The sequence below is a fragment of the Triplophysa dalaica genome, chromosome 13 (assembly GCF_015846415.1).
Source record: "Triplophysa dalaica isolate WHDGS20190420 chromosome 13, ASM1584641v1, whole genome shotgun sequence".
In the NCBI taxonomy this organism is placed as follows: Eukaryota; Metazoa; Chordata; class Actinopteri; order Cypriniformes; family Nemacheilidae; genus Triplophysa; species Triplophysa dalaica.
Window position 1 is genome coordinate 22,878,579 of NC_079554.1, and position 20,000 is coordinate 22,898,578.

At 37.9% G+C, this 20,000-nt stretch overlaps 4 protein-coding genes across 4 annotated transcripts in view; 2 read left to right on the plus strand and 2 right to left on the minus strand.

Annotated features, from left to right (window-relative positions):
* Positions 1 to 101: 101 nt before the first annotated feature.
* Positions 102 to 5,183, minus strand: irf4l (interferon regulatory factor 4 like). Its single transcript, XM_056764074.1, has 8 exons — positions 4,873 to 5,183; positions 1,900 to 2,086; positions 1,508 to 1,599; positions 1,308 to 1,419; positions 1,124 to 1,231; positions 567 to 899; positions 378 to 484; positions 102 to 297 (listed from the first exon to the last, which is right to left on the minus strand). The coding sequence occupies exons 1-8, from the start codon at positions 5,044 to 5,046 to the stop codon at positions 112 to 114; spliced, it is 1,299 nt and encodes a 432-aa protein (XP_056620052.1). The 5' UTR covers positions 5,047 to 5,183; the 3' UTR covers positions 102 to 111.
* A 6,642-nt stretch (positions 5,184 to 11,825) lies between these two features.
* Positions 11,826 to 15,768, plus strand: bphl (biphenyl hydrolase like; the record flags this gene model as incomplete). The annotated part of the gene is given in 7 exon segments (XM_056763798.1): positions 11,826 to 11,971; positions 12,921 to 13,034; positions 13,036 to 13,102; positions 14,695 to 14,848; positions 14,922 to 15,053; positions 15,240 to 15,363; positions 15,590 to 15,768. Coding segments are annotated over 7 exon segments (828 nt in total), but the record flags the coding sequence as incomplete, so codon positions are not given.
* Positions 15,769 to 15,919: 151 nt separating this feature from the next.
* Positions 15,920 to 19,000, plus strand: psmg4 (proteasome (prosome, macropain) assembly chaperone 4). Its single transcript, XM_056764075.1, has 3 exons — positions 15,920 to 16,199; positions 18,553 to 18,628; positions 18,794 to 19,000. Exons 1-3 carry the CDS (start codon positions 16,017 to 16,019, stop codon positions 18,913 to 18,915), a joined length of 381 nt encoding a protein of 126 aa, XP_056620053.1. The 5' UTR covers positions 15,920 to 16,016; the 3' UTR covers positions 18,916 to 19,000.
* Positions 19,001 to 19,238: 238 nt separating this feature from the next.
* LOC130434121 (solute carrier family 22 member 23) overlaps positions 19,239 to 20,000 on the minus strand; it is a 15,272-nt gene continuing 14,510 nt past the window's right edge. The window contains exon 10 of the mRNA XM_056764073.1: positions 19,239 to 20,000. This exon is cut by the window's right edge and continues 1,835 nt beyond it. The gene's annotated coding sequence lies outside the window, so the exon portion shown is untranslated.

Here is a 20,000-nt window from a genome sequence, read left to right on the forward strand (position 1 = left end):
TTACATACACATGAGAGAGAATAATTGATGACAGGATTGAGATTTTTGGCTAAACTTAATGACATTAATGCCGTGATGATCTTTTTTCTTTAATACTTTATCTTGATCTCTTCATGAATCCTCGGGCTGTGCCTTAAATGACTCCTGTATGATACCGCTGTGGGTCACAGGATAATCTTGGTTGATGGGGAGGATCTGATCAGGGGTCAGAGGTGAAAGGTCATGGGTGTTTCTGCTGTAACCGAACGCCCCCTGCTGCATGAGCATCAGTAACTGACGTCCCAACAGCGGCTCCACCTGCAGGACACAACAGGAACTTCATAAGACCTTCGTAAGCTCTAAACAACCACACGGATGATGAAGTCAGAGGTCGATACCTGTACTGTCAGGGGTCTTCTGTCTGCTGAGGGGCCGCAGGAGTCAAAAAACAGCTGCACGTGGAACCGTGGAGGTGGACAAGCTTGCAAGAAACACGTCTGAAGATCTGAGACACACAAACAGAGAAGGGTTTCTTTTTTAACTCTTCACACGTGTGATCATGATGTGATAAATGATGTTCTGTGCACCTGTCAGGAAGAGTTGTGTGTCCAGTAGTTTACTGGTTTGATCGCGCTCTAGTTTGCAGAGTTTACTTGTGATGTTGTTTTGCGTTGTGTCGCAGTAGATGGCGCTCTGACAGAAGCGTCGGGCGTACAGGCCGTCGGGTGACATCCAGAGCAGAACTCCTCCCTCCAGCTCTCCTCTCTCACTGTGTGGAAGAGGAACGGCTTCCGGTCCGCCCGCGCCCATGTGGGTCCAGCTGTCATCATGAGGAAGCAGCAGACAGCCCTCCATGCTGGTGACCGTCACATCAACAAACACAACATCACCGCTGAACACACTCACCTGCAGACGAGACTCTGGACAACACACACACACACGCAACAACTGCATTACATTGTTATAATGTGGTACAAACTGTGTGTGTGCGCTTGTGTGTGTGATGAAGAGTGTGTGCGTGTGTGATCAAGTGTGTGCGCGTGTGATGAAGAGTGTGTGCGCGTGTGATCAAGTGTGTGTGCGCGTGTGATCAAGTGTGTGTGTGTGTGTGTGTGTGTGTGTGTGATGAAGAGTGTGTGTGTACCTGACAGTGTCATGGTCTCCAGTGATCTGATGCCGGGGTCCAGACTGAAGAGAGGAGATGGAGAATCAAATGAAGCGCTGCTGTAGAAAGACCCACTGATCTGATAACCTGAACACAACACCCACAATTCACTTCACCATTAACACTGACCATTATCACTATCAACACACACACACACACACACCAGCATCCCAGTGAGTGCTAGGACCGAATGAAGAGTGCATCTCTGACAGTGGATTCTGCTCTAACAGGAAGTCTCTCCAGTTTCTATCGGCAACCGACAGGAAGTTAGACAGCTGCAGGGAGAGAACGCACAAACATCTGTCATTTCTTCATGTGACAGACACATGATGCAGAAGATGCTGTAGACGAAGCTGATGTTACCTGAGCATGCATAGGTTCATATGAGGGGTGTGATGGGTAACTGTGATGACCAGACGCTGGACACACTCTCTCATGACACTTTGCTCCTGAAACTGAGGAGTTGTGAAACTTGAATGAAGAGTGTGTGTGTGTGTGTGTTTGTGTGTGATGAAGTGTGTGTGATGAAGTGTGTGTGTGTGTGTGTGCGTGCGTGATGAAGTGTGTGTGTGTGTGTGTGTGCGTGCGTGATGAAGTGTGTGCGTGATGAAGAGTGTGCGTGATGAAGTGTGTGCGTGATGAAGTGTGTGCGTGATGAAAAGTGTGTGTGTGTGCGTGCGTGCGTGCGTGTGTGTGATGAAGAGTGTTTGTGTGTTTGTATGTGTGATGAAGAGTGTGTGCGTGTGCGTTTGTACCTCTTTTAGTCCCCTCAGGAATAACACGATACACTTTGAAAGGTTCTGATATATCCAGCTGACTCTGACCCACGACCTCCTCAAAGTCACAGCTTTTGTTCAGAGCACACCTCAGACGGGTTTTCCAGGTAGGTGGGTCAGGTTTATCAATGCCTTCACGATACTTCCCTTTAAACAGAGCCCAGGCCTGAATGCACAGAAGCAAGTGGAAATGATTTGATTAAAGGTTAAGAAGAAAGAATGAAATGGAGAAAGAAAGAAAGAAAGAAAGAAAGAATGAAGAGAGAAAGAAAGACATAAATGAAGAAAAGAAGAAAGTAGAAAGAAATGAATGAATGAATGAATGAAGAAAAGAAGAAAGAAATGAATGAATGAAGAAAAGAAGAAGAAAGAAGAAAGAAGAAAGAAGAAAGAAGAAAGAAAGAAAGAAAGAAAGAAAGAAAGAAATGAATGAATGAATGAATGAATGAATGAAGAAAAGAAGAAAGAAATGAAGAAAGAAAGAAAGAAATTAATAATGAAGAAAGAAAGAAAGAAATGAATGAATGAATGAATGAAGAAATGAAGAAAGAAATGAATGAATGAAGAAAAGAAGAAAGAAATGAAGAAAGAAAGAAAAAAAGACCGAAATGAAGAAAGAAATTAAGACAGAAAGAAAGAAAGAACGAACGAAAGCGTGAAATAAAGAAAGAAAGAAAGAAAGAAAGAAATGAAGACGAAATGAAGAAAGAATGAAAGAAAGAAAGAAATGAAGAAAGAATGAAAGAAAGAAAGAAAGAAAGAAATGAAAAGAGAAAGAAAGACACAAAGACAGAAATGAAGAAAGAAAGAAAGAAAGAAAAGAAGAAAGAAATGAAGAGAGAAAGAAAAACAGAAATGAAGAAAGAAAGAGAAATGAATGAATGAATGAATGAATGAAGAAAAGAAGAAAGAAAGAAATGAATGAATGAAGAAAAGAAGAAAGAAATGAAGAAAGAAAGAAATGAATGAATGAAGAAAAGAAGAAATGAAGAAAGAAGGAAAGAAAGAGAAAGAAATGAAGAAAAGAAGAAAGAAAGAAATGAATGAAGAAAAAAAGAAAGAAATGAAAAAAGGAAGAAAGAAAGAAAGAAAAAAATGAAGAAAGAAAGAAATGAAGAAAGAAAGAAAGAAAGAAAGAAAGAAAGAAGGAAAGAAAGAAAGAAGGAAAGAAATGAATGAATGAAGAAAATAAGAAAGAAATGAAGAAAGAAAGGAATGAATGAATGAATGAAGAAAATAAGAAAGAAAGAAAGAAAGAAAGAAAGGAAGAAAGAAATGAATGAATGAATGAAGAAAATAAGAAAGAAAGAAAGAAAGAAATGAAGAAATGAAGAAAGAAAAAAAGAAATTAATGAATGAATGAAGAAAATAAGAAAGAAAGAAAAGAAAGAAAGAAAGAAAGAAAGAAAGAAAGAAAGAAAGAAAGAAAGAAAGAAAGAAAGAAAGAAAGAAAGAAAGAAAGAAAGAAAGAAAGAAAGAAAGAAAGAAAGAAAGAAAGAAAGAAAGAAAGAAAGAAAGAAAGAAAGAAAGAAAGAAAGAAAGAAAGAAAGAAAGAAAGAAAGAAAGAAAGAAAGAAAGAAAGAAAGAAAGAAAGAAAGAAAGAAAGAAAGAAAGAAAGAAAGAAAGAAAGAAAGAAAGAAAGAAAGAAAGAAAGAAAGAAAGAAAGAAATTAATGAATGAATGAAGAAAGAAAGAAAGAAAGAAAGAAAGAAGGAAAGAAAGAAAGAAAGAAGGAAAGAAAGACAGAAAGAAAGAAAGAAAGAAAGAAAGAAAGAAATGAAGAAATGAAGAAAGAAAAAAAGAAATTAATGAATGAATGAAGAAAATAAGAAAGAAAGAAAGAAAGAAGGAAGGAAAGAAAGAAAGAAAGAAATGAAGAAATGAAGAAATGAAGAAAGAAAAAAAGAAATTAATTAATGAATGAAGAAAATAAGAAAGAAAGAAAGAAAGAAAGAAATTAATGAAGAAAGAAGGAAAGAAAGAAAGAAAGAAAGAAAGAAAGAAAGAAAGAAAGAAAGAAATGAAGAAAGAAAGAAAGAAAGAAAGAAAGAAAGAAAGAAAGAAAGAAATGAAGAAAGAAAGAAAGAAAGAAAGAAATGAAGAAAGAAAGAAAGAAAGACAGAAAGAAATGAAAAGAGAAAGAAAGAAAGAAAGAAATGAAGAAAGAAAGAAAGAAAGAAAGAAATGAAAAGAGAAAGAAAGAAAGAAAGAAAGAAATGAAGAAAGAAAGAAAGAAAGAAAGAAATGAAGAAAGAAAGAAAGAAAGAAAGAAAATAAGAAAGAAAGAAAGAAAGAAGGAAGGAAAGAAAGAAATGAAGAAATGAAGAAAGAAAAAAAGAAATTAATTAATGAATGAAGAAAATAAGAAAGAAAGAAAGAAAGAAATTAATGAAGAAAGAAGGAAAGAAAGAAAGAAAGAAAGAAATGAAGAAAGAAAGACAGAAAGAAAGAAAGAAAGAAATGAAGAAAGAAAGAAAGAAAGAAATGAAGAAAGAAAGAAAGAAAGAAAGAAAGAAAGAAAGAAAGAAAGAATAAAGAAAGAAAGAAAGAGAGAAAGAAAGAAAGAAAGAAATGAAGACGAAATGAAGAAAGAATGAAAGAAAGAAAGAAAGAAAGAAAGAAATGAAGAAAGAATGAAAGAAAGAAAGAAAGAAAGAAATGAAAAGAGAAAGAAAAAAGAAAGAAAGAAATGAAGAAAGAAAGAAAGAAAGAAAGAAAGAAAGAAAGAAAGAAAGAAAGAAAAAAGAAAGAAAGAAAGAAGAAAGAAAGAAAGAAAGACAGAAAGAAAGAAAACATGACACATGATTGAGGTTAAAGTGAACATGTGAAGATGTAGAGCTCATCATATGTAGAGTTTTAGTTGAGGTCACATGATTTAAAGGACACAATGTGTGTAGATGTTTGTGTTAGATGTTGTCATCAGTTACACACATTCATCTGCATGTCAATCACCTTGAAAAGCGCAGCGTCCTCGTCTCTGTTGTAATCCTGTTTCCCAGCGTGTTTCCATGGGATGCGGAATGTTGTCCGGTCTCTGTCCACCCAAACTAATCCAGGATATTTGCCCGTCTCCACCTGCTCGATCAGCCACCGACGCAGTTTCCCATTCCCTGAGCTCACAGACATCTCCACAGTACAGCACACATGACAGATGTGATGATGAGCACTCACAAACTGCACTCCCACACACTTTTCTCCATTATTTGCCTTTTTGTAGGAGGAGTCTCATAAACAGATGTTTATTTAAAGTCTTGAAAGTTCACACACACGTCTGGTTTATTATCTCTATGGGGACAGTCCATAGGTGTAATGATGTTTATACTCTACAAACTGTTTCTTTTATGCCCTGAAGGTCATACAAAACTTTTTGCATTTTTAGATTTTCATAAACATATTGTTCTGTACGATTTATGAGCTTTTTTGCCCATTGGGACATATATTTTGGTTGCCACGGTGACATGAGTGAGTTGGTGTGCGTTCAGGTTTAGGTCCCCGCCAGGATATAAAGACAAGACCACGCACAGAATGATCATTAGATTTACATCAAATCATGATTTTTAAATGTAAATGTGTACACACACTACATTAAATGATTGATCACTGATGACACTGAACCACATGCTGCATTGTTAGATGTGGACACAGTTAACTTACATTTACATTCGTACATTTAGCAAACGCTTTTATCCAAAGTGACTAGCAGTGCGTATTTTACAGTTTTTTTCATTACAGATGATTTATCCACATTTGTGTTATAATGTACTTAACGAGAGAGAGAGAGAGAGAGAGAGAGAGAGAGAGACAGAGAGAGAAGGAGAAGGAGAGAGAGAGAGAGAGAGAGAGAAGGAGAGAGAGAGAGAGAGAGAGAAGGAGAGAGAGAGAGAGAGAGAAGGAGAGAGAGAGAGAGAGAGAGAGAGAGAGAGAGAGAGAGAGAGAGAGAGAGAGAGAGAGAGAGAGAGAGAGAGAGAAGGAGAGAAGGAGAGAGAGAGAGAGAGAGAGAGAGAGAAGGAGAGAGAGAGAGAGAAGGAGAGAGAGAGAGAGAGAGAGAGAGAGAGAGAGAAGGAGAGAGAGAGAGAGAGAGAGAGAGAGAAGGAGAGAGAGAGAGAGAGAAGGAGAGAGAGAGAGAGAGAGAGAGAGAGAGAGAGAGAGAGAGAGAGAAGGAGAGAGAGAGAGAAGGAGAGAGAGAGAGAGAGAGAGAGAGAGAGAGAGAGAGAGAGAGAGAGAGAGAGAGAGAGAGAGAGAGAGAGAGAGAAGGAGAGAGAGAGAGAGAGAGAGAGAGAGAAGGAGAGAGAGAGAGAGAGAGAGAGAGAGAGAGAGAAGGAGAGAGAGAGACAGAGAGAGAGAGAGAGAGAGAGAGAGAGGGAGAGATGAATGAGGTTTTCTGTGATATTAATGTGGATGAGATTAATAAAAGCAGCAGTTATCACTCATAAATTCCCCCAAACCAATCTGAAGAAGAACGACAGAGAAGATTTAGTGTCATTGTGCACCTGTGTGTGTGTGTGTGTGTGTTTATGTGTGTTCATGGTATGACTGGACGTCACGACTGAAAGAGATTACTCAGCAACACACACACGCACACACACACACACACACACACACACACACAGACACACACACAGACTTCTGATTTTGTGGAGAGAAATAGTTTCTAAGAATTAATGTGTTTGTGTGTGACTCATGAGACATTAATGCACATGTGTAAATAATGTCTTCTCTGTACATGTATAACATGATGATGTGCATTGAAGTAAAGATGCACACTCACTTTCCCAGAAATCTGTTTGTGGTTGACGGTCAGATATTCAAATGAATCCTGCTGTCTGTCAGCACCTGTTTAACTACATCTGAACTCAACTCTACACAACACAACACAACACAACAACCTGAAAACTGTTGAGTCATGTCAGAACCCGACTCATTTTGACTCTATAGACACAGTCCACGGATGGCTTACACTCCACATATTGAACATATTGAAAAAACGAGGAGCGTTATATTAAACAGTTAATGGACAAGTGTATGAATGATCATCAAATAACAAATTAAAGACATTGTGTGTAATCATGCAACATTCACCAGTTATATTTGTGTGTATTTGTGCAGTTGATCATCATCAACATTGTTTAGAAGCGTCTCTCAGAATCTGTTCTCAGGCAGATGTGTTGAAGTTCAGAGAATGAAGACGTGTTCAGTTGTTGTTGTTGTTCGGTGTGTTTTCATCTGAGATGAGCTGCTTTGAGTTCGGAAACTGAGAGATTTTGAGATGCCAGTGAGAAAAGATGAAAGTTCTGAAAGATACACACACACACACACTTTTCTGTCTGAAAACAGGGAAAGTTTGATTTGACGTGCTGGATTTCTCTTTTGAAACACTCTCTGTTTTCTGTTTTCTGTTAGTTTAAATACTTCTGCTCTTTTAGTCAATGATGCATTTGCAACAGAACAAACACTTTTTCTTTATCTCTATCTTGTCTCTATTTTGTTGATCAAATGTTTATATGTTTATGAGTGTCTGCTACTTCAGTGGTTCTCAACCTTTTGGAGTACTGGACCCCATCTCATCTCAATCCAACCCCGCGCTCACACCTTCTTTCCCCAGCACAACATATTTCCACTAAATTAGGAAAATAAAAAATTGGTTAGGTCAATATATGTAACTTAAAATTACATGTGACCATTAAACAGTTTTCAGTTGCATTACAATAACACAAATTTCACAATTACGCCACCAAAACCTTCTCTGTCAAGAAGGACTTACACCAACCATTACTGATCAGTTATATGTTACCATTATATAATGTTTAATATCTCTAGAAAATGATAAAAAAAAACAAGAAAACAATAACACATTTACCACAGTGATATAGAGGCTATCCATTGTTCAATAACAAAATTAAAAGTTTTAAACTTCTAAGTTCCCCAACTTGCCCTGACGTGCACCTGACCTGACGCATTCCTTCAGTGGCATAACTTAGTTTTGAGAAGTGGTGGAGACAAAACAATTAATACTTTAATCATTTACTTCTGTAATAATTCGTCGGGAATATTTCTGAGATATAGAGGGCGGTCCTTTAAATTGCGTGTCCGCCTATGAGCTCTCTCTATGTGCGGTTCCCACTGTCATTTTGGGAATGTCTCGTGGCTGTAGCGGCGCATTACACTTAAAAACTGTTTACTCCTAACACTTGTTCGTTGATTTACACGTTTTTGTGTCTGACACTGTATGCACACGCAAGGGCTGAACGCGGATGATGCTCGCCGCATTTCATACTGGAGTCGAGGCTCTCTTCCGGCCGCAAATAGTGTGAGCAACGGGCATCCTGCATCCTCACGTGACTTTCAGAGAAGCATCTCTTCATTTCTTCCGAAAAGTGGAGGGGACATGTCCCACACGCAAATTACGCCAATGCATCCCTTACATTCGATCTGAAGCAAAACTGCTGTTAATAAGATCCCGTCGGTCCTGTGTCAGAGAGAGAGAGAGAGAGAGAGAGAGAGAGAGAGAGAGAGAGAGAGAGAGAGAGAGAGAGAGAGAGAGAGAGAGTCTGTTTGCTCATGCACTGATAGTTCTGATAGATCCGCGTGTTGAACTGATGAGGTGAAACTGATGTCATTACTGTCTATTGCTAAAATCTTAAGCTCATGAATAATGTGATGTGTGGTGCTTCAATAAACAATATTCTTGTTCAACTTTGTGTGTCGGTGCAGCGCTGTGATGTCACCGCTCTTAATGACGCCGCATGACGGGAATGTTTGATCAGAAATGCGCACATTATGATTTGGTTTACATGAACCTTCACTGCAAAGTACACTCACCTAAAGGATTATTAGGAACACCACACTAATACTGTGTTTGACCCCCCACTTATATAAGTATATATACACTCACCTAAAGGATTATTAGGAACACCACACTAATACTGTGTTTGACCCCCCACTTATATAAGTATATATACACTCACCTAAAGGATTATTAGGAACACCACACTAATACTGTGTTTGACCCCCCACTTATATAAGTATATATACACTCACCTAAAGGATTATTAGGAACACCACACTAATACTGTGTTTGACCCCCTTTCGCCTTCAGAACTGTCTTAATTCTACGTGGCATTGATTCAACAAGGTGCTGAAAGCATTCTTTAGAAATGTTGGCCCATATTGATAGGATAGCATCTTGCAGTTGATGGAGATTTGTGGGATGCACGAAGCTCCCGTTCCACCACATCCCAAAGATGCTCTATTGGGTTGAGATCTGGTGACTGTGGGGCCATTTTAGTACAGTGAACTCATTGTCATGTTCAAGAAACCAATTTGAAATGATTGGAGCTTTGTGACATGGTGCATTATCCTGCTGGAAGTATTCATCAGAGGATGTGTACATGGTGGTCATAAAGGGATGGACATGGTCAGAAACAATTCTCAGGTAGGCCGTGCCATTTAAACGATGCCCAATTGGCATTAAGGGGCCTAAAGTGTGCCAAGAAAACATCCCCCACACCATTACACCACCACCATAATTGCATTAATGAGAAACTGAACAGGTGTTCCTAATAATCCTTTAGGTGAGTGTAAATAAACAATTTATGAACACAAGTAACCAGTCAATTTGGCATTAAATTTGACTGCAATAGTCGATTCGGTTGATTTTTATCTGCTTCTGGTGGGTGTTCATTTCAAACCCTGAATGAAGGATAAGAACTCAAAACATGTTTAAAGGGTTCTACGGACCCACTGCAATTACGCCAATGAACCACTAGGGGATAAACACTGTGCTACATGAATAAATGTTAATAAATGTAAGACAATAAAGCAACTGGATTTGATTTGTTACGACAAAAATGTCTGTGTTAAATCGATCTCTTCTGCCTGCGGTGTTGTGGGTGGTTGTCAGGGGGTTGCTATGGTCACTTGTATGTTCTGGGTGGTTGCTAGGATCTTCATCCTCAAGTTTGTTCTTCAGTCTTTAGAAGTGGATGTTTTATGTTTCAATCTTTTACAACAGTGTAACTCTAACCATTTATGATTATATAATGTGAACATGTATAAGTTACTGACTGAATTGTCATATGAAATAAGAATAGAAATAAAGTTTTCACAGTAAACAGCATTGTGGCACAAAACTCAGAGGCTCATGGGATTTTTAGGAAACCTGTAAAAGATCTTTCAAATGTCAAACAGCAGTCAGATATGTGTCACATGTGCCCTGACTGATGGTCCATCATCACGTATGACTCTTCAAACCAACCAATCACAACATCAGCAGCTCATGTTGCTAAATTCAAACCTTCTTGCCCAGCAACAGAAGTCTTCGGCCCCCCTCTCTCCTAAAATCCTGTAACATCTGCTGCCATTTTCTTTCACATATACCAAAAAAACACACAGAGGCTTTTCTCATTTGAACTGAAAGACAAACCGGAAAACCAATGTTGCTAAAAGAGTTGAACATCTTGTCCCAAAAGCAAGAAACAGTAAATGTCCTAATCAAATATGCTGTGCAAGAGGAAGCCAAAGGCTGTGAAGCTCGGACAGATGTTCTCAGAGCTGAGCTTGGGCTCTGGGCCTTAAATACTGATTCCACATTGGAATTGAACAGATTCAACACAATTAAACAACATGAAATATTTTCATTATGATTCTTGCACAAGATTGACATCTTGTCAAGTGTTTACGTGCACGTTTTAATTCCATATTAAGAAATGCAAGCAGCACTTCATTTAATGCTTTTTCAAGTAGACAAACAAAAATGAGCTTCTGTGAGATATACGAGATGTTCTTCAGAAGATGCTCAGATCCTGCAGGAGAACACTGACCATCATGACAGATTGAGTGTTATATAAGCAAACGTGTCTGATGTTTTTCCTGACATTTTCACTTGTTCACTTGTTCCGACATGTTCGATGTTGAAGTTGCGTGGCATTCACTTGTTGATTATTTTTCTGACTGAATTCAACACATGTCATAGAAATCCCCTTAAATTCCCCGTGCCCTCTATAGTGCACATGAACTTCTATACCCAGACGTAAACATCCCACTGCCCCGTCCCTGAATGATCAATCTCATGGGGTTGATGAGGGACACCCCCACACAGCACCTGTGGGCATATGTGTGCGTGCGTGTGTGTGTGCGCTCGCGTATGTGTGTGCATGTGTGCGTGTGTGTGCGTGTGTGCAGATGAGTGTTATTGAAACCCAGTGTAGACCAGCATGACATTGTGGGTTTGAGCCACTGGGAAGTGAAACACACTTATCATCTTCTCCAGAACTTTACATTGACTTTCACATACAGCCACATCAAATACATGATTTACATTCTTCTAACATTAAACAAGATCGAAGAAAACTTAAACACAATGTCATTTGATGTAAAGCAAAATTTAAACAATATCAATCCTAATAGTTTTCAAAACAAATACCCTTATGAACCATATAACCAATATAACTGGTAACCAATACGGTTTGGATGTTTTTTGTCATCAGGATTTACATTTCATTCAATAATATATCTTAAAATGCAGAAGTGTAGAATCTGCGGGAAGAAAATTAAAAGATAGCTCCTTCATCCCCCTGCAGCAGCGCGTGACGTTCACGCTATGGCGTCTCGCGCAGGGTCCAAAGCGCTCAAAGTTTTAATACAGACAAGACTTTACAGGTAAAAGTGTTCGTGAATGATGGTTAATAAATAAATTATTTTATTCTTAACTAGATTCCACAGTAAACATATAACTGACAAGTGACATCATGTGATATTGATTGGTGTTAAAGTGCGCGCGCGCGTGTGTGAGGGGGCGCAGTTCACTGCAGTTGACAAACGTGTCTGTCTGGGGCTGAGTCTCGTGAGAACACATGAATAATCTTCATCTTCTTAAATAAAAGTGATGTTTCTGTTTGTATGATTAAGATAGCGAGTGTTGTTGTTGTTGTTTGTTTGTCAGTAGTAAGTGTGTGAGTGGGAAGCGTTCAGTGAATGGAGTGAATCTGTGTTATCAACACACTGGACACGGATCTCACGCTGTCCTGCTGCTGCCCGGAGCTTATATCCCATTATAATACATCTATGACTTATTTACAAACACTTTGGGGTTTTTATGTTAGTTTTTGTTTGAACAGGTAGTGGAAACACTGATTTTGCTTAGGGTTAGTTGATAAGACTTGTTTTACTGTAGTGCATACCTGTCAAGTTTTGGATTTGAAAATAAGGGAAATTTTTCGGGCGCCCACCACCCCAACCAAACTCAGTATCCCTTACATTTTAAAACAGGTGTTATAGCCCAAATGAAAACAGAAAAGGGTATATATTTATTTAAAGGCTTATTTGCATATTTTCTGTTAATTTAACATTGCTTGTCTTTACAGTTTATTTTCATTCCACATTCTTTGTATTTCATATTGATTTTCCTTAACAGTTTTTCTTTTCATTTCACATAACTTTTTTTTACTCTTTTAGTGAGTTATTGTACACATTTGTTGCAGACTTTGCATTCTTTAAGACTGTTTTGGAAGGAGTGTATTTGTGGGCTGGGCCAGAGTGGTTCATTTTACATGAGAGTAGAGCGCAAACAGTTCTGTTGTCTAATGTCATCCTATTCTCTGTAACAATCTTTCTTACCATGCTAAATACAAAACTTACAAAACGCGTGACTGTCCCCCACCCTGCTCCTCTTCAGAAAATGTAATTCGCTGTCTCATTGGTGGCGGTTTTTAAACGAGGGTTTTGTTTTTTTTGGCAGGAGTGCCTTCCGTCACTGTTGTTACGTCCATTATCCGTCTCCGTTTTGTTTTTTTCCCGCGTTGTCACTCATCATCTGACCTCACACACTAACCTCGCGACAACTGTTACCTACAGTACTGTAGGCTACTGCAGATGGCAGTTATCGCGAGGCTAGTGACAGAGCTCAGATTGGAAATGTTTTTTTATTTTTACTCCGGTGTTATTATTTTTTAATAACGCAGGTTAAAATACGGGAGATTTACGGGAAAATACTAATACGGGAGGACGGCGGGAAAGAAGGGTAAAATACGGGACTTTCCCGGCCAAAACGGGATACTTGACAGGTATGCTGTAGTGGCGTGTGACCCGAGGGGTTACGGGGGCTCGCGTCCTCCCGACAGACTTTCCTGCTCATTTCTTCCACAGAGACCCGCCGTATAGAGGGGAGAAGTTAGGACATTTCCAAGTGCCCATGACTGACAGGGGCCCCGACAAAATGGAGAGAGAGAGAGAGAGAGAGTGTGTGTGTGTCAAACTGTAACCCAGTTTTTCACCAAGAAAGGTGTGTAGTCTATAGTCCAGTGGTTCTCAACTCAGATTCACTTTCCTGCGGAGTTCCACTCTAATAAAACACCCGAAGAGTTTAATCAGTGACTTCAGGAACAGACGCATTTAACTTAATGTTCAGCTGCGCAGATTATTTATTATATCGCATTAAAGTACCGCGAGACCGATTCAAATGTGTACCGCACAATCTGCACTTGATTCTCTTTTGCGGGACTTAATGTCATACGATGACAGATTTGCGCAGCGCCGCATTAAGTTAAACGCATCTATTGTAAATACTCTGATGAGCTTGTTCAGGTGTTTAATATCAGAGTTATATCAGAGAACCACTGGCCTATAGTCTGTGAGTGGTATAAACTGTTGTCTTAATGTCCATAGTGAAATAAACTAACAACAGACTAGTGTTAGCCTACATTTAATCACCATTTAATCAGTGCAGGGAAACGTTTAGCACTATAATAACCCTAGTGTGGAAATTCCATTTTACATGTCCACTTTATTTCTTTGTTGGCATATATGTGCAGATAAGTAAACAAATCTGCTGTTTTCATTGTTTTGATAGGATGATGTTAAATTTTGAAGTTTGTTCGTTTTTGTTTTTTTAAATCTTTCATTAATAATTATAATAATAATTTTGTTAAAAGAATTTTCAAATTTGTCAAATGTTACAATAAAAATACATTAAGACTGTAAAAGACAGCCTTGAGCACATTTTTTATGGTCTCTTTTAATCTTGCATCAAATAGTGAACTGCCGACTAGACTTCTATGCATGTACAAATCACCAGCAGTAAATATTGTGCTAGTATTAACGACAAGAAGCAAGACAGTTGCAAGATTTTAATAAGAGTTATGTAAAGCATTTGATGGGACAGTTTGGTCCTGACCACAGCTGCACAGAGGGGGCCCAATTAGATTTTTTTGTCATGGGGTCCAAAATTTCTGGCGTCGCCCCTTACCAGAGTTGTATATATGTGTACATGCGGAGTTTGGTTCCAAAATGAGATAACTTCAACTTTTGTGGTTTATTGTGTTAGTTAGCTGTATTTTTTGAGTTATTATGACTTAAATCAAAACAAAGCAACTGCAGTTTGATGGAAGTTCATTGGAATTTACAATAAAAAAACATGAGTTTTATCATGAGTTATCTCATTTTGAAACCAAACTCTTTAAATAAAGCTAACTAACACAATAAAAACACAATAACATAATAAAAAAAAGATTTTTGAATAAAAAAAAACGGACTCTTCGTATTTGCATGTATATATATATATAATGTATTATATACATTATTTATATAAAACAGCACTTCATAACAAGTCCTCATCAGAGAGGCCAAACAACTGAACTGATATCATGTCGTATTTTGCAGTTTTGTTGTCATTGTTTCTCTGTCTGTGTGTTTGTGTGGGAAGGGTTAACCCTACGGTATGGGGACAAAATGTCCCTACAAAGATTGCAATATCCAAAATGTGTGTGTGTATTTGTGTAGGCTCTGGGTTTCGCTCGTTTCTCTCTGTTAGGATGGACTGATGGTGGTATCACCGCTCTGATCACGGCTGCGTTGAATCCCGCTCTCATTCAGAAACTCGTGGTTTGGGGCTCCAATGCTTACGTCTCAGAGGAAGACATGCAGATCTATAAATGTAAGACAGGAAGACAGAACAAACGCTGACACAAATTAGGACACATTAAGAACACATATTCTGTATGTTTCAGCCATCCGTGACGTGTCATTATGGAGTGAGCGAATGAGACGGCCGATGGAGGAGATGTAGTGTGCTCAGTACTTTCGTGACACCTGGGAGAAATGGGTCGATGGGATCAGTCAGTTTACGCACAACCCACAGGGTGAGATCTATGGATGTAGATTCCTAAACATGTACACATCTCATGACTAGTCGCATTCATTTTTATAGCACTTTATTCAATGTGCATTGCATCATTCTAAGGAAAATGTCATTTTAGTTCGACAAGTGCTTGTCCTCTTTTTCAAATTACATTCTAAATGTTACCCATGTCAAATCTATTTGTCAGGTAACATATGTATGGAGTTGTTGCCGTTGATTTCCTGTCCCACGCTGATTGTTCATGGGGCCAAAGACCCAATGGTGACCTCTTTCCACCCACAATACCTTCTGAAGAACATCAAGGGCTCAAGGTTAGCCTAAAAAGTGCAGAATACTTTCATTATATATATTAATTATACTTATTATTCATTAAACTAATATATTCCTCTTACTAAAAATGCATGTAAATATCCATATTTTTGTATGATTTTCGATGTTTTTATAATATTCTGCTACTATTACTTGTACTATGACAGACATCTGCTTTGGTTTGAGTGTTTATCAGGTGCTTTGCTAATAGATTTTCTCTTTTCTCAGGTTGCATGTCATACCAGATGGGAAACATAATTTGCATTTGAGATACGCCAGTGAATTTAACACACTTGTGGAGAAATTTCTTTCTGAATAAGCAGCAGAATACAGACTCCAGAATATAGTCTAGAAGTGCATTGCACATGGTGAGTGCTTTCTAGGAATAAATACGACTTAATGAATTATTTTCTGGTCTGTTTTGTCATTTGAAAAATACTTTTAAATATAGAAGTAATAAAAAAGAATTAGAAAATCCCCCTTGTAGCTGAAATAATTAAATAATTTTGGTTGAGAAATAAAAACGGCGCTCGTCCTCCAGTCCTGCGGGTGGCGCTCTTCTCGCGCTCGACGGTAACGTGCGCGCGTCACGTGTTTTTTCCTTTCGATATCTCTCGCCAGCATGAATCTGTAGAGTTTTGCGTTCATAGCAGCGATGGAGAACGAAGAGTGCGATGTTCAGGAGGCCGTCGGGTCCATCGTGGTTCACGACTTCACTGAGAAGATTCTAGAGCAGAACGTTCATTTTCACGTCATGAAGTTCGACGGCGGGTTTTTCCTCTGGGTCGGTTCTAACGCGGTTCTGTCCAACCTGGCGGTATCCATCAGCAGTAAATATGTGAGTATCGGTCTTGCTGACATGATAACACACAAACACACACACACACACACACAAGTTTATTTTTTTGTTTTAAAATGTAACATACAGGGCCCGATTTTTCAAAAGGTTTAATCCGAATAAAATTGATCCGGATTTAGTAATCCTTTTTTTGCGATCCGTGATCACGTTATCCATCTTACTTTTGGAGCCAGTTTTTTAGAGCAACATCGGATTGGATCAATCTGATCCGGATAGGAACTTTTCAGGATCACCAAATCTGGATAACCAGTGCTCAAACAGGATAGGAATCACAATGTAGAACTATAGATATGTAAAGAGCAACAAGTAGAATAGCCAGTGTGGGGTCAATATAAGTTTATTTGTATTTGAAATGAAAACACACACATTTAAAAAACTGTAAACAAGAAAAACCCCACCCCATCCTCTTCCAGCAGTCAGCTCATATGAGACCTACAACACAAACAATTGAGCGTTTAAATGGAGTTCTGAGAGAGGAACCACAGAAAGCAAGCATGCAACATAACCCTTGCCTGTAATGTCCTGCACAACATCGCTACTAAGTGCAATGTCCCTCTCTGTGCTGACAATGATGCACCTGAGACCCTTGGAGACCCTTGGAGACCCTAACCAACCTCCTGCATTCTGCCAGAACGAGCAAACAGGACGTGCAACAAGGGACGAAATAGTTTGACACTATTTCTGATTTGGATTTGTTTTGGATTTCAAAAATCAGTGATTGTCATTCTTTGCATTTTTTTGGTTATTCTGTAATCATTGCATGCATCACTAATACATATTCTAAAAACAAAAATATTTTCGATTGTGATGAATATATATATCAATTAGTGACAGAATAAAATGTATTGTTTTTGGTCAATTTTGACAGCTGTTTGGAGGATTATTTTATGAGGCAAAACTCTTTCTACTTTGCTGTAGGCCTATACTGAAAGGCTGAATATGTTAAAGCTTACGTAATCACTGTAGCCTGACGGATGAACAAATAAAATTAAAACCTTATGAATAAATATGATATCTTGTAAGATACTGCATGATGCAAATATAGTATTATTTTATACATTTTTAAAGTTTGCATTACGTTTTAAGCATTGAATCCACGCTGAGTCCACCCTTCTGATGGGATCAGTTTAATCCAGATTTTTTGGATCAAAGTGATCCAAATCCTACAAAAAAGTTCTGAAAAACCCAAACTAAAGGTTTGATCCGGATAAAAACCAAGATTGGATTACGTGATCTGATCCGATTATGTAATCCGTTTTTTCTTTTGAAAAACACATTTTCAAGATTTGATCCAATCACTTATGGATTACTTTTCAAAAACCGGGCCCAGGTCATGGGCATTTCTGTATTAGATATTGTGGAGCTCTCTCTCACTCACTCACTCACTCACTCACTCACTCACTCACTCACTCACTCACTCACTCACAAACTAATAAATGAATATAAGGTCATATACATGTACTTTAAAAGTATAGTTTGGTACTCATCCGCTGTACTGTATATTCTTGTATACAGTGAGGGAAATACTGATTTGATCCCCTGCTGATTTTGTAAGTTTCCCTGCTTACAAGGAAATTAATTTGCATTTCAGTCAGTGAAATAAGTGTTTCAAAAAGCAAGAATTCTGACTCCACAGATTGGTTCTGTGTCTATATGGACCACAGATTAGTCCTGTCACTTTAAGTATTCCTAAATCAGCTTGTTGTGTATATAAAAGATATCGCCAACAGAATCAACCTCTCCACCACCATGGTCCAGACCAAATAGGTTTCAAAGGATGTCAGGGACAAGATTGTAAAGCTGCCAATATTTGGAAGCAGAAGAAATTATATAAAGAGAGCTAAGAAACCATAAAGATGACAGAGGAGTGGACTAAATGTCGTCTGACACATGTGCAAACCTGGTGACCAACTATCAGAAATGTCTGAACTCTGTACTCGCCAACAAAGGATTCTCCATCAACAACGTTATGTTTTCCTCAGGGATCAACACTTATTTCACTGAATGAAATGCAAATCAATTTATAACCTTTTTAGATTTTTTTTTCTCCAGATTTTTCTTTAATATTCTGTCTCTGTCATTAAAAATAAACCCACCATAAAAATGATAGACCCTTCATTTCTTTGTAAGCAGGCAAACTTACAAAATCAGCAGGGGATCGGATCAGTATTTCCCTCACTGTATACAAGAATATACAGTACAGCGGATGAGTACCAAACTAATGTATACTGTATATGTAACATGTAGAGTGTGTGTTTCTGACTTAAAGCTGTTGTGTGTCACGATATTTGCAGCTCATGTCATTAATTTGTTGTTGTTTGTGTTCCTCCAGGATTCAATGCCTCTGTCCAGTCTTGTGATGGGTGACACATCGGACACAACAGCAAGCTCTCTCTCACAAAGACTTTGTAAGAACATTTCTTCAATCACTTGCTGTTGGAGAGTTTTATATAGGCGATAGTATAATAGTATTTGTGCATCTGAATCTCCAAAAATTCCCCAGCGGGTGCACAGGTCCAGTGCAGAAGCCTCTCAATGATGTCTACAGTTTTAATCTTTTGTTGTCTTTTCAGCAAAGAAGACCAAGAAACAAGTATTTGTAAGTTACAATTTACCCATGGCGGACTCAAATCTCACTCTGTTGGTGGAGAACACAATCAAAAAAGAAATGGAGCTTCACCCTGACAAGTTTTAAACACAATATTTTTTTTTTTATGTGGTTATGTTGTATATATCTTAATAAATGTCACAGAAAATGTATTTTCTGTAACAAAACAATATTTGTGTGGTCGTTTGTTTGAGTCAAATACACAATAAATAAATAATGTTTGTTCTAATACTTAAATTTAGAAAGGCATTAAAGTATTATATAACATGGTTCCGTCGGTCATGGAAAACTAGAAACACCAGAGAATTAAAGACCTGCTGCTGAAATCTGATTATAGTGAATATTAATGTTTCCAGTTGGTTCAGTTTAATGGCCTGGTTTAAAACATCCACTAATCACAAAAGTCATGCTGTTTTAAAAAAGGTATTTATTTACAAGTGCAATGTCAGAAAATGGACCATTGAAATGTATGAAATTTAGTTCAGTCATAGTATTCAAAATGACACGCGAGACTCAACAAATACAGAAAAATACATTGATGCTTTTAAATGTCTTTTCCACAAACTAAAATGTTTACATTTCTTGGGTTCTTTCTCACTTATGATTTGGGCTAAAATATGAGTTGGGCTCTTTTGAGAGGTTTCATGAGATAAATTTACATGTACTTTTTCGCACAATGTGCTTTTCAGAAGATGATGTGGAGTTCTCTAGCAAAATAAGGGACAATAACCGAATGCATTTAAATGTGAGTATTGATACTGTTAATTCTATTTCTCACACGACATCTGCAGTTTAACTTTAAAAGAAAGGGGTGAAGTGTTGTTCCTCAGTAGTTTGAGGACAGATGGTTACGGTAACGTTCTTTCACTGCTATTCTACGTACTGATAATGGATTAATATACATGAAAACACTCAGCAGCCCTTCTGCATTAGCCCCAGATTCACATTTATAACTCCAGAAGAAACCCAGTAAGCCTTACAAAATGATGACTATTTCAAACCATTGGCATTTTATATTGCATTGTGACATTCATGTCCTTAATTCTTAAGAATGTTTTGTCTTTCAGACGAAGAGAATGTGAGGATCCAATGTCATAATACAAGAAATGTTAATGGTTTTAAAACTAGACTTCATTGTTATGTTATATTCTGTATATGAGAATATCATCTAG